The sequence below is a fragment of the Phycodurus eques genome, chromosome 1, assembly GCF_024500275.1.
Source record: "Phycodurus eques isolate BA_2022a chromosome 1, UOR_Pequ_1.1, whole genome shotgun sequence".
Classification (NCBI taxonomy): Eukaryota; Metazoa; Chordata; class Actinopteri; order Syngnathiformes; family Syngnathidae; genus Phycodurus; species Phycodurus eques.
Window position 1 is genome coordinate 47,333,490 of NC_084525.1, and position 14,343 is coordinate 47,347,832.

The 14,343-nt window shown below is 45.1% G+C and overlaps 1 protein-coding gene across 1 annotated transcript in view; it reads right to left on the reverse strand.

Annotated features, from left to right (window-relative positions):
- LOC133412442 (IQ motif and SEC7 domain-containing protein 2-like) overlaps positions 1–13,937 on the reverse strand; it is a 30,141-nt gene extending 16,204 nt beyond the window's left edge. The window contains exon 1 of the mRNA XM_061695654.1: positions 13,412–13,937. Within this exon, the coding sequence (XP_061551638.1) occupies positions 13,412–13,491 (80 nt within the window). The 5' untranslated portion in view covers positions 13,492–13,937. The remainder of the gene's footprint in view (positions 1–13,411) is intronic.
- Between the last annotated feature and the right edge of the window lie 406 nt (positions 13,938–14,343).

Sequence of the window (14,343 nt, forward strand, 5' to 3'; positions counted from 1 at the left end):
CATCATTGGTTGTAAATGTAAGCATTAAGAAAGTCATATCGGTTCTATGGGTCTAGATGTTCTACAGCTGGTTTTAGTGTTGATCGAGGAGGTTCCGGTAGTCCAATACAAGGTTCTAAATGTAGGCATTAAGAAGGTCCTAAAGGTTCCATAGTTCTAGATGTTCTACAACTAATTCTAGTGGTGATCAGAGAGGTTCCGGAAGTCCACTCCAAGGTTGTGAAAGTGGGCATTAAGAGGGTTCTAGAGGTTCTACAGATCTAAATGTTGTACAGCAGGTTCTAGTGATGATCAAGGAGGTTCTGGTTGTTCACTACAGGGTTGTAAATGTGGGCTTTAACAAGGTTCTACAGCTTCTACGGCTCAAGATGATCTACCTACCGGTCTCAAGGAGGATCTGGTAGTCGGTGCGAGGTCATCATGAATACAACCACACACCCACGCTCACCCACATAATCTAAAAAACGTCGTGTCGTCATCATTATTGTTGTTGCTGTTACGCTTGTGATTAGAACGAAAATCATACTTTGTTTTCTCCACGCTTTGTTTTACATTTGACCAAGCAGCTCTTCGCTCTGTGCTATAAATAAATCCTCCCTGTCGTCTGTTGCGGGCGGGACCGTCGCCAGGCCCCCACCTGCCGCCGCATCATTGGCTGCTGAGTTCTGGAAGCGTGAAAGAGGCGGAGACAAAGTAGGAGGTGTGGAATTAGGTGTGCAGAGAAGAAGCAGCGGGAGTCGGGATGTGGAGGAAAGGAAACGGATCGTTGAAAGCAAGGAGACAATGACCTAACGTGTGCCTTTTCTTCAAAAGGCCACGACGATCGACATAGTTTGTAAACTTCAAAGACAATTTAGTCTTCAACTGACCAAACATACAGTACAAGTTGTTGGAAGTCTCCAGGACAATTTAGTCATCCCGAAGCGTAAAACGATAAAAGACAATTTAGTGAGCTCAAATCTCTGCTTTCCACCCGCACGCACACGCATACACAAGCGTCTTGCCTTGGGCAAGCGTGTGATTCTCAGAGACAAAAGTATTTTGCGATGACACAAAGTGATGAGATTTCAACTGCTCAGTAGGCAAGCACCGCCCACCACGTTCAACATCTTCAGTCATCCTCCACCGGCTAGGAGGTCCATCCTCCACGAAGCATCAAAACAGTCCGATACGCGAGGCGGCACGACTTTGACTTTGAGATGGCTAGGCAACTCGCCAACTCGTCGTCTTCCACCAACTGGGACCGTCTGACACATGATCGTACAGACGTGACGAAACAGACATGTTTGTAGCAACGTGGCTGAGGGAGCATGATTGCACCAATGTGGCTAAATGATTGTACCAACATTACTAAAAGGGCATGAATTGACTAAATTGACATCATGGTACCAACTTGACTGAATGGGCACGATTGCGCCAACATAACTAAACAAGCATGCTGGTTCCAACTTGATGAAATGGGCATGATAGTACCAACGTCACCGAACGCGTATGAAAAAAGTGACTAAATGGGCAAGAGGATCCAAACGTGACTAAATACCTTTGATGATACCACCCTGTCTAAAAGGACATGACTATACCAACTCGCTTCTTCCAACTTGACTAAATGGGCGTGATGGTACCAGTGGGACTAAATAGCCACGACTGCACCAACATGAATAAAACGGCATCATTGCACCAATGTCACTAATGGATGCGATGGTACCAAAGCAACTAAATAGACAGGGTGGAACCAACTTGACTAAATTGGCACAATGGTGCCACTGTGACAAAATGGGCGTGATGATAGCGCCCAACACATTCAACATCTTAGATCCTTCCACCAATCAGGAAGCGCACGTGACAACACATGAAAACAAACACAACAGGTCGGTCATTTTGTCTGTAATGACGTACTACTCTACTTTGAATGTCGTTCTGCTTTGTCGCCATCCTGCTCAGCTAACGCACACAAGCACACACAGACACACACACACCCTGGGCACCTGCTTTGTGGGGGTGTTTGAAGCTCACAAAATACTGCAGAACACAAAACACACACACACACACACACACAGAGTTCTCCCCACGCTGCAGTAAAACTGGTCATCGTGTATCTGGGATCTGACGTAACAATCCTCCATCATCCACCCACAATCCTCTGTTGTGCCCGCACACACATAGCCAAGCGTCGTTAGCATTTTGCCGCATCATTGCAAGCGGCGTGGACGGAAAGCAAAAGTGGACTGAGGGGGCAGCGACACAGCTGTTTTTCGTCTTGTAAATTGATGGGGATGACTAGAAGGGCCCGACTGTACCACTGTGACTCGAGAGCAAGATTCCACCGCCATGGCTAAATGGGCATGATGTCACCAAACATGACTAAAAGGGCACGGTGCTATCTAATTGACCAAATGGGCACATTCGTACCACCATGACGGCATGACGGTACCAGCTTGAGTAAATGGAATACAGTAGACATGATGTTCCAACATAACTTCATATGCTGGTTCCAACTGGCATGATTGTGTCAACTTGACATAAGGATGATGGTACCAACATGGGTAAACGGACATTCCAGATTCTTCTGTCAGCCGCTGAAACTGAAGCTGAAAGTGAAACTTTCTAAATGATGAAAAGCTAACTTAAAGGTGATGACAGAAATCAGAATGTGATCGAAGACGGCGCTCAACGGCGGCGCTAAGCGGCTCCTGGGGGTCCTTCCTGGGTGGAGACGTCATGGCGGAGGATTTAAGTCTCAAGTTGATGCACAACAGCAAAACATTCAAGTCGCTTCTGTCAGTCAAACAGCTTAAGCTAACCGGCCATCACGGAGGACGTGTCACTCATCTTTAACTGGCCACACAGTTCCCCAAAAAACTGCACGGGATGGGATAATCGCTCTCTGAATGTTCATAACCCAGAGCAAGACACCCGACCTGCATGGCCTACGAACGGATGTGGTGGAGGGGCCGTAGGCACAGAATGGCAGCCGCGCTTCAGTCAGACTGCCCCCTGCAGGGCAGCTGTGGCTACACATGGAGCTTATCACTGACGACTCCATGAATCCATCCATCCATGAAATTGTGAAGCGTCTTTGAGTGAAAAATAAGTGTAACACATGAATTACTATTATTATTATTAATAACTCCTGTTTGGACGGCAGGATCGTTATGTGCACTCTATTTTGCCTCCATTGCTTCGTTCATTAAGAACCGCATTCACACAAATACATATTCCTTGATTAAAATATCAGCAATCGATTAATCATGCCTGTTTTTTTGTACCCACGCCACTCTGGCAACTTGAGTCTGTCCCAAAAAGTGCCACTGATCAACCTAATGTACACGTTTCCATAGACATCGGACAATTGTAGCATCTTTGTCCAACCTAACGTACATGTGTTCCACAAAACATCACAAACAGTTTGGAGTCTATAATAGAATACGTAAGATTCCAATTCTGTCGACTAGTCATGCCCGTTTGTAGCATCCAAAGCACCCGGAGTCGAGTCCATCCAAGAAAAGCACCAGCTGGGATCGGGGTTGGAATCCACACGGTGGTTGCTAGGCAACAGGCTCACTGCTGACTCAACGGCTTCAGCGGCGCTTCCCAAACAGGCGGCGTGACTCGAGTGTCTTCATGAACGCCCACCGTCCCCGTCCTCCGGCTTTCTCTCATTTTTTTTCCACCCCGCACGTCATTCTCACAGATCCACAGGGACGGGCTCGCACGGCAGCTCTTCTTGGGGATGTGGGACCGGTTTTCAGTTCACGGACCAGCTCTGCACGCTGCTTGAAATGCATGAAACACGGGTTTCATTGGATCAACTCGCTGCACTCAACAAAACTAGCAGCATGCGAACGTTAGCTAATGTTAGCGATCCCCAACCACATAAATCCTAACTTTTCTTCACGGAACTACAGTGACTTTGACTCGGGACTTGCCGGTCTCAACTTCAAGTCGCGGTCGAGTTGCAAGTCCATGACTTTGAACTCACAGTCAAGTCAGCAGTCCTAGACTTCGAAACAGTACTTGTGACTTGACTCTGCCTGTCTCAACTTCAAGTCGCAAGTCCAAGACTTTGAAACTCAAAGTCAAGTCGTGAGTCCTAGACTTTGAAACAGGACTCGCGACTTGACTCGGGACTTGCCTTTCTCAACTTCAAGTCGCAGTTAAGTCGCAAGCCCAAGACTTTGAACTCGAGGTCAATTCGCAAGTCCTCATCATCTTCATCTTCACCTCATCTTCGCTCCATCCCAGCTCAAAATGATTCTCGAGCATTTTAGGCAAAAGTGAAAACATCGATGACCTCTAGGGGGCATTCAAGGATCGGCCACTGACGTAAGTTTAGGTCAAATCAACATTACATGACAGAAATAATGGGTGCTAACTTAACGTAATTCAATTACTGAAAAAAACTTTATTGGCCGTCAGACAGTTACAGTAGTGCGCCACAAGGCACGTGACAAGGCTAAAAACTAACTAGCGTTTGGATTTATACGCAAAGGCGACGCGGAGTTAAATGTCTCGTGCGGGGCAGATCGATGACGTCATTGATCGGCTCGGCGAATTACGACATCAAAGCCGATAAAAGCTTTCGAGCATATAACGCTAATTATCGGCCGATACCGATCAGATCGGCGTAAAGTCAAATATAAACGAGAAGTTCTCTGAGGACAGAAAGCAGCCAGTTTAAAACAATAATGAGCGATTGAATCATTTTGTTTATTTGGTGAGGAAGGCACCTTCGATGACTGCGATGCTGCTGCGGAATTGTGGGAAAACGAAGAGACTGAATCGACGCTGCTGATTTCAATCGAACAACACATTGAGGCAATTAAAACGCCGAGACACAAAAACGGACAAATACGACGCGAACACTTGGCTGTTGATGTTTTGAATGAGGCCCTGCGACAATTCGATGCCGCTGTCCAGTCGACTGGCACAGAGAAAGGATTAACAGGGTAGGGTTTCAAGACGGGCGAGGATTTCAAAACAGAGTTTGGGTTTCAAAACATTGTTTTAAAACAGGGTTTTTTAGGCTTTCAAATCATAAGGTTTAAGATTTTGTCTCAAAGCAGGATTAAGGTTTCAAATTCGGGTTTCAAATCATAAACCTGTCTCAAAACCCTCATTTGAAACCTTAACCCTATTTTGAAACCCATATTTGAAGCCGTAATCCTGTCTTGAAACCCTAATCATGTTTTAAAACCTAAATTTCTAAACCTAACCCTGTTTTCAAACCCTAGTTTGAGTCCTTAACCCTATTTGAACCCTAATTTGAAACCCTAATCCTGTTCTCAAACCCAAAAACTCTCCTAAAACCCTACTTTGAAATCCTACTCCTGTTCCAAAACCCCAATTTGAAACCTTTATCCTGTTTTCAAACCCCAATCTGAAACCCTAACCCTGTTTCAAAACCCCAATTTGAAACCCTGATCTTTAGTGTTTCAAATTAGGGTTTTAAAACAGGGTTAAGGTTTGAAATTACGGTTTCAAACCAGGGTTAGGGTTTCAAAACAGAGTTAGGGGTTGAAATGAGGGTATTCAAACAGGGTTAGGCGTTCAAAGTAGGGTTTCAAACGAGGGTTAAGATTTCCAAACGAGGTTAGCGTTTCAAAGTAGGGTTTCAAAACAGGGTAATGGTTTCAAAGGAGGGTTTTACAACAGGATAAGGGTTTCGAATTGGGGTTTTAAAACAGGATTAGGGTTTCAAAGTAGGGTTTCAAAAGAGGATTACTGTTTCAAATGAGGGTTGAAAAACAGGGTTACGGTTTCAAATCTCATCTTCGGTCACGCCAATGAAGCGAATTCACGTCGAGTGTGCACACTCCTCCCGCGCCGCGAGTAACGCGAGGTGAAAGTTCACTTCCCAGTGCCGGAGTTAACGAAATGTTCCGGCGACGATCATTTTACCCGCCGTCGTGCTGCTCAACAACTCCGGGAATTTCCTGACGCCGATTGGCTGTTTGCGACGCAGCCTCGTGCAAATTTGCGGCTTGAGTCGGAAGAGCGAATTGCCGTAGAAGCAAATTTCCGCGTCTTTCGCGTCGCCCTGCCTGAATTTGCGCTTATTCGCGCATTTGCGTTGACTTCATATACAAACGCTTGCACACGAATATTTCACTTGACGTCCGGTGCGAAATAGTTGAATATCCCACGTTGAAACTCGGAATCGTACGATACGAAACGACCAAGCAAAAGACGCCTGACTCGAGCAGTCGTGATGAGTTGCCAGGCCAGCAAGAAGCTCGAGAGACACCCAAAGATGGCGAGAGAGTCAACGCGCGCAAAGCCGCCGTGCGCACGGCGGGTCGTCAACGGTCAAGTGTGACGCGCGCGCATGCCGGTGCGCCGTCGGCCCTCGATCGCGCGCACCACGCGCACACGCACTCGCCGTCGTGACCGCACGACGCCGTCGCTGTCGGTCTCCTTACCAGTAGAGGAGCTTGTTGTGCGCAATGGCGGGCGTTTTGTCCGACGCGCAGTTGATGCACCACATTGTTGTGCTTCGCCTCGCTCGTCCGCGCCAATGCAACGTTGAGCGGAGGAAGAGGAGGGAGAGGAGGAAGAGGAGCGAGGGAGGGAGGGAGGGAGGCAGAGGAGGCGGGAGATGCGCGCCTTCCTCCTCTCCATCATTTGCAGATGATAACTCAGTACATGGAACCGCAAGATGTCATTTCATTGCAAAGTCGATTTGAATTCATTTTAGTGACTGCGAGAAAAGGCGTCGGTAAATCACACTTTTGCTTCTCGTGATCACATTTGAACAATCGCCACAAAAAGCGCAGATTTCATTTTTACTCTTTTCCCTGACTTCCTCCGTCGAAAGTTGACGCTCGCGATTGGCTCTCACCGGTCACGTGGCATTCTGCCGAAGTCCAAACGTGACATATTTTTCCAAATATGACCTCCCAGCGCCACCTTGTGCTGCAATCTATTAGTGTGTCTAGGATTTTGAAAGAGTGAGCTGCACTCGAGGACACATAAAAGAACATTTGACTTTTGGACACTTTCCTCTATAGAATTTGGGACTTTCTTTTTTTAATGGAACATTCGTTTATCTGGTTTGTCTTAAGAAGCGAAATTGTCTAAATTGTGCACGTTTGTCATGACGTCAACACGGCGTCATGTTTCCCCACACGTTGTACACATGACGCAACGAACGCATTTTTATTGTGTATCTACATGTCATCTTATGGAGTTATCCGTTTATCATTTGTGTCAAGAACAAATATGTGGTTCATTTTTTGAATTTGAAAGTTCCACTTTGCATTCATTCAAAACTAAGAAAAGTCACCCAAATGTAATCCACTTGAATGAGTTCTATTGCTCTGAGAAAGTCACTGAAACTTTCAAAACAAAACCATTTTTTGGTTTTCTTTTGTTGTTGGTAGATCCTACCCCTCGCCATTGGTTAAACGAGTCGTATCGAGGTCCGAAAATGCCCACAAGATGGCGTCAAAGTCCTGTCTTCATAAGAAATAAGCACAGTCATTGGTGTCAAGGAAGTATGTTGAAATGATCATCATAAAATAATATTTTCTTTTATTCTACTACTTTATCTTGAAAAAAAACAGGGTTTTTTTGTCGTAGCAATATATCTTTTTTCTTACATTGTGACCCTTTCTTAAAAATAAATTATACTTTTTACCTGAAGAAATCTGACTTCTTTCTTGAATAAAAATACTTTTAATTCTAAAAACAAATACCTGCATGACTTTTGAAAAAAATATATCAATAAATATTTTGATTTTACAATGGCAAAATAACGACTTAAAAAAGAAAAAAGATTTTATTCCAAAAATATGACTCGTGTAAAAGAAATCTTGCTCCGCACAACCTTGACTTTCTTTTAAAAAGCTTTCGTCTATCCTCCCAAAGTCTGACATCTCGAAAAATAGGAATTGCTTGAAAAAACACGACTTCACTCTCGCAGTATTACAACTCTTCTCCTTACTTGGTTGTTCCATTTCATACAAATGATTTAAATAAATTCAAACTATTCTTCATCCTAAACATGACCTCTTTTGTCATCTCCCCACGAGAGGAAATCTGACACACACGCACACACACACAGGCTGACAGCAGGAAGCCTGCATCGCCATGGCAACCCTTCACTTGACTCCTGCGACCAAGCCCCTCCCTTCTGTCCCTCCCCATCGCGTTGCACGGCAACCGTCGCCGAGCAACGTCCATCCTCGCCACCCTCTATGTCTCTCTCTCGCCGTCTTTGCTTCTCTGTCGCTCTCTCTTTTTGCCTCTGTCTCACTCGCTTTCCGTCCGATGGTCAAAGTTGAATTCTGGGATTGTGAGTGATGGATTGCAGAGAAGAGAAGAGGGCAGGAACGAGAGATGGAAACGGGGAGGAGCGAAAGGGTGACAGTGAGGCGGGGAAAGCGGGAGGCGTAAGAGAAACGAAGGACACACGAGGGAGGAGGAGGCTGGAAAGGATGGAGGAAGTGAGAAGGGAAGGAAATGAGGAGGACGGGAAGGCAGAGAGAGGGGAAAAAAACTACGCTCCTGAACACAACACGAGTCAGCATCCTCAGCCTCTTGACGCCTCGAGTGACCCCCGACCCGGAGAGGCACGATGAGGGGGATGCGTGTGTGTCTGCTTATGTGTGCACGTGTGCTTCAAGTGTACGTTTGTGTCAATGCATTTTTTTTTTAGTTTGTGTGTGTTTGTTTGTGTGTCTGTATGGGTCTGTGTCTGTGTACGTGTGTGTCTGTCTGTGGGTGTTTGTGTGCATGCATGTGTGTTTTTGTGGTAGTGTGTGTGTCTTTCGGAGTGTTTTTGTCCACGTGTGTGTGTGTGTGTGTGTTTGTGTCTCTGTGTATGGCTATTTGATTTTGAGTGTGTACGTGTCTGCGTGTGCACACGTGTGTCTATGTGAGTTGTTTGTTTTTTCTCGTTTGTATGTATGCATGTTTGTGTGTGTGTGTGTGTGTGTGTCTGTCCATGTGTGTATGTGCGCGTGCGGTTAACCGAGCCAGTGACGTGTCCTTCACGTGTGCACAACTTTTTGGCAAAAGTCTCGTCGCGTTTTGATTGACAGCCGCTCCGACTGGTCTCCGCAATCGATCTGATTGGATGCCGTCTGTCATCTCCCAGCCGTGTACTGACTGGACGCTGCAGCTGAAAAATCAGGCCCTAAGAAGAAGTCGAATCCGAGCAGTCTCGTTCCCTAGGCTCCTTGAAAGCAAAGCAAACCCGACAGTCCAATCGGGACTCCGCGACTGGACGCCACATCCATAACAAAAGTCTGGAGGTCAATAAAAAAAAATAAAAACAAATAAAAAAGCATTAACTGGAAAAGCGGACGCGCAACACTTATGCAGCGCCGCCTTGAGAAATGAGTTTCAGTCGTATCTCAAATCACAGTCATCAAATCCGTTCCAGCCTCCACAAAGAACACAACAACATTTTTTTGCCATATTTTTAATAAGTCACTGTTCAGTTCCCGCTCAGTGATGCTGGGAATGTGAGTGCGAACGGTCGTCCGTGTCTATATGTGCCCTGCGACTGACTGGCGACCAGTTCAGGGTGGAGTCCGCCTTTCGCCCCGAGTCAGCTGGGATAGGCTCCATCGCCCCGCGACCCTAACCAGGATGAGCGCTGTTGAAGATGGATGGATGGATAAAAAATAATAATAATCATAACCCAAATAGTTCTAACCAGGGCCGGTTCTAGGAATGCATGTTTGAGGGGGGATCACGTGACAGCATATTTCTATTTCATTATTTATCATCATTATTTATTATGTCACTAGCTTAGCAATTGCTACACAGCATCTTTCACGACTTGATTTCATGTTAAAAAAAAAAAAAAAAAACCTCCAATAGCACGCAGGTACTGTACTGGCTATCGCTAACAGCGCACTTATTCATGCGTGTGCTTGTGTGTCGCTACTCACTTGTCATTAAAGCACAACTGCACGGCAAGCTTCGCTCGTTCCAGCCACTGCGACGTTAGCTTTAGCGCCCGTGCAAGTGAATCGAAACGCTCCAATAACAATAATACGCAAATGAGCACCAAACAAAAACATTTCATAGATTAAACCTTTTTAGTGCACTCATGAAAATAGTGGCAAATTGAAAACTTGTATGACTGTTTCTCCCTCAGCTTTTTCTTTTTTTTTTACATGAATACAATTTCACTCTCTTTGTGCTTACATTTAGTTGTTTGGGTGTGTGAACGGCAGCAGGTTACTGTGAACGTCACACATGCGCAAATCACGTCAATTAGACTCCCCTAACAATAACGTTGTACGCATACATACAAGATTATTAAATGTTTAGGGCAGTTCAATTCAAAAGATTATCATATTTCCTTAAACAATAAATAACTTTGTGGCCATTTATATACAGTCTCGCTGCAGACAGCTTGTGTGCAACTTGGCCATCAGGGGGCAGTACAACACAGTCATGCAGACACAAATGAAGAAGAGTTTCACAACTACTGTTAGTCACCCAGTAAGCTGCAGTATTCGTCGTCAAAAAAGTTTGTTCAAAGGGCAGAATATGACGTAGAAATCTTATATCTCTGCGAATCAAAGCACAAATGAAAAGTGACGATCGGCGAGCCAGAGGAGCAGAGTCGACCCGTCAGCCGAAATGCGCACAGTCAGCAATTCTGCACGCAACTCAATCCACTTTCCAAACAGCCGCCGTACCAAACAGTGCACGAGCGTCATCTACTGGCACCTCGCCGTGCGCTTGTCGTTATGGGATGCGCTAGTGTCGTCGAGTGTTCGTCACGACGGGGGCTTGACTCCGTGCTCTTCCCACGTTAGATGGCGACGCAAAAAAAATAAAAACTTGGCTTTCTTGTTCAATGCACAAACGCAAAATCCTCTTTTTGTATCTAACGCTTATATATTTATTTATTTCTTCTACTGAAAACATCTTACTTTATTTTAAGACAGTTTTCTACATTTTCGGCAAAACGAAATGACTAAGATACACATTTTAAGAATCTTATCGAGTCAATGCATACTAGTTCCACTGTCAGATTTTTTTCAATCCAAAAATCCCCCCCCCTCAACCCAAATACATTTTTTAAAAAAATCTGCCAGTGGAACTAGTATGAATTGACTTGATAAGATTCCTAAAATAAGATTTTGCATCCTAAACCAAGTCTTTTTGTCTTGCTTAAAATGTAGGGGGAAAAAAGCCAAAACTGTCTTAAAAATAATGAAAGTAAGAGGTTTTCAGTCGAAATAAGATACATTTACTCGGTGTTATTTTGTGCTTTGATTTGGGCAACTTTGCTAATTGGAGTTTGAAAAAAGTATAAGCACTGAAATTCATCCAAAATGGCAGCTTTAAGCCACAATGGCCGACTTCCTGTTCATTTGGATCTTTGAGACTTTTTTTCGCGCGTCCTGTCACGACAGACACGCTTGCCCAATTTCGCCTCGATCGCTCAAACCGGTGCGGGCGGCGAATTATTTTTCCAAATTCCCAGGAGTTGCAACCGCTAACATTTCACAATGTCACAACTGTGAGGCAGATGTGCTAACCGGGCGTCCACCGTGCCGCCTACATTCAAATCATACAGCCAATAAAGGGAACCGCGCCTAGAAGACTGAATCCGCGATAAGTGAACCGCGATATAGCGAGGGATTACTGCACTCAGACAGTCAGCAGTATTAGCAGCAGTAATAGCAAAATTTAGGAGTGTTAGCAGCATTGCATGTAGCGCTTAGCAGTCAATTCGTCGTACGAGTGTAAGTTAGTCAGGACATAGCTGATGTTGAGCAATGAGGAATAAATCCATAACAATTTTGCTCATGTTCAGGTATGCTAACGTGCTAAAAATAGCCAATACATGTCAGCTGCGTGCTGCGTGAATTATTGAGCGCAGTGCACTTGAGTGTCTTCATGCGTCGCTTCACTTCGGTGGCCTTATTTTCCCCTTCTTCACGGTCTTCACGACCTAAACGCAGCGGAAGCAAAATTTGCAAACAAAATGTCAAAATGCAAATCAAAAGTTAGCTGTGCTAGCATTTCACCTCATTTAACAGCACAAGCAAAGTTACAATTTGACATCATTTATCTGCAGTCGAAAAGTTAGCATTCGACATTGTTAGCGGCAGCGCAGTTAGCATTTGACATTCATTAGCAGTATTAGCAAAGTTAGCATTCGACATCCGCAATCATTTGTTACCAGCAGTACCAAAGCTAAACATCGATCAGCGGGCGCAAAGATAGCAAATAGCGAGCAAATCATAAAATAGCAATATAAAGCTAGCCGCACCGTGAGTAGCGGCAGCAAAGTTAGCATTTCACGTTCGTTAACAGCACGAGCAAATTGAGCATTCAACATCCGTGAGCTCAAGTAGCAAACTTTGGTAATATGACAAAATAACAACAATAACTGTTCATGAATGTGCAGCGGCTTGTGTGGTATGTAGCATGTAGCATGATAAGTCACGGGTGTTTTCATTCCGACACATCCGTTACGACGCAATCGTTTGTTCATTGTTGTATTATCGGTATTGTGCAGTGACCTCAGTTATAATGCGCGCGCGCGCACACACGGCCTTACTCACAAATACATACTCACACATACACACACACTTAAATATAATACGCTCACATTACTCACACGTGTGCTCATGAGACACGCGTACGCACGCGCACGCATCAGCACACGCCCTTCACGTAAGTACACGCCGCACGCGCACACACAAATGTCAAACCACACACGCGCACACACACACACGGATGCTGAGCAGTGTCTTACCTCCGTGTCGACAATGAAGACAACTTCCACACGCGCACACCTGTATTTGTGTCTCCTCCTCTCGCGCTCTCATCTCCCTTTGCCCTTCTCTCTCTCTCTCTCTCTCTCTTTCTGTTCTCTTGCTTTGTGTGTCGCTCGGCCACACCCCCGACTCGGACGCTGTCCCTCCCCTCTCTCTCGCTTCCTTCCAGTCGGATGCGTCTTCCCTTCCCTCCTTTCCTCCCCTGCTTCCTTCGCCTCCCTCCCCGAGACGCAACCTGCTTCTCCAGCCACGTGTCTGCGTTTCATTTCTCACTGTCCACTGCGCGCGCACACGCACGCACACACATAGTCTCATGCTAATTAGCATGTTAGCTTCGTCAAGGGCCCTAAATCGCAAACTCAAGGCCCGGGGGCCAGATCCGGCCCACCGCATCTTGTTGTGTGGCCCGCAAAAAGCAAAACATGTGTGTCGACTTCCATGATTCTTGCTTAAATTCCAAAATTTTAAATGATCTTCACTTTAAATTATGTTCGGATTTTGCAAGCTCTTTTTAAAAAAAAATTTTTTTTTTTATTGTCACCAATGCCCCTTTTAAAATACATTGAATAATAGTCGAACAAACAATTTGTAGCGGCTTTAGATTTCAAAACTAGTTACCCATCAGTTTGCGGGTCGATGAGGACAACACGTCCTACCTGTGTAAGGGGGACCAGGATCCAGAGGAGCGCAGACAAAACGGAAGGCAAAGCCGGCAGGCGCCGGAAATGCAAAACATGCCAGGAATTGGCGCTCGGACGTTCGCGTTCACAAACGTCGGCAAAAATCTCCCGACGTCCTCTGAGCGGATCCCAGGAGATGCGGAGAAATGTCAGCCGTCCACGCGCAACATTGCGGAGCGTCGCGTGTCAGAGGCGACCGGAATGCTCAGACGTCCGCCGCATAAAGTCACGTGGGGACGGAAGACGTACGTTGGCCCCGCTGTGACGTCACAGTCCGGCAACGCTGAGAATGGCCGTTCCCAAACAGAATTTTGTTTTCCCAAGTCGATAAAAAACGCATATTGCAAGAATTTTTCCTTTTTTTAAAGAAAGATTCAAGATTTTTTGTCATAGCCATAATCCTAAAAGAATAAAAATGTAATTCTTCACAAAAAAGCAGTATTTTGCTGTAAAAATGTCATCATGTTCCAAAAATCAATTTGTATTTAAAACATATGTATTTATTTTTTATCATTCCCAAAAAAATTCATATTCTCTTTGGATAAAAAGTAATATCTTCGTTTATCTTTTTTTGGAAAGAAAAGTCCTACCTAAAAAAGATACAAGTCCAAACTTGTGTCTTTTTATTTTATGAGACACCAAAAAATATTTAAGGAACTATAATAAAATCAGAATATTATATGAATGAATGTGTTGTTCAAAAATGACACATTTTTGGATTCAACTGGATGTTTTTCCATCATTCGAACGAAATGCCACACTATCACCCATCACGCCTCGCTCAGTGCCGCTGTTCTGGTTAGCAACAGCGTTAAGGCAGCGAATTGTGATCTGAGGCAGAGGGACGGCCGCTATTTGACGAAAGACGGGATTTCGTAGTCCTGCTCTTTGGGGAATTTCCGGTCCCA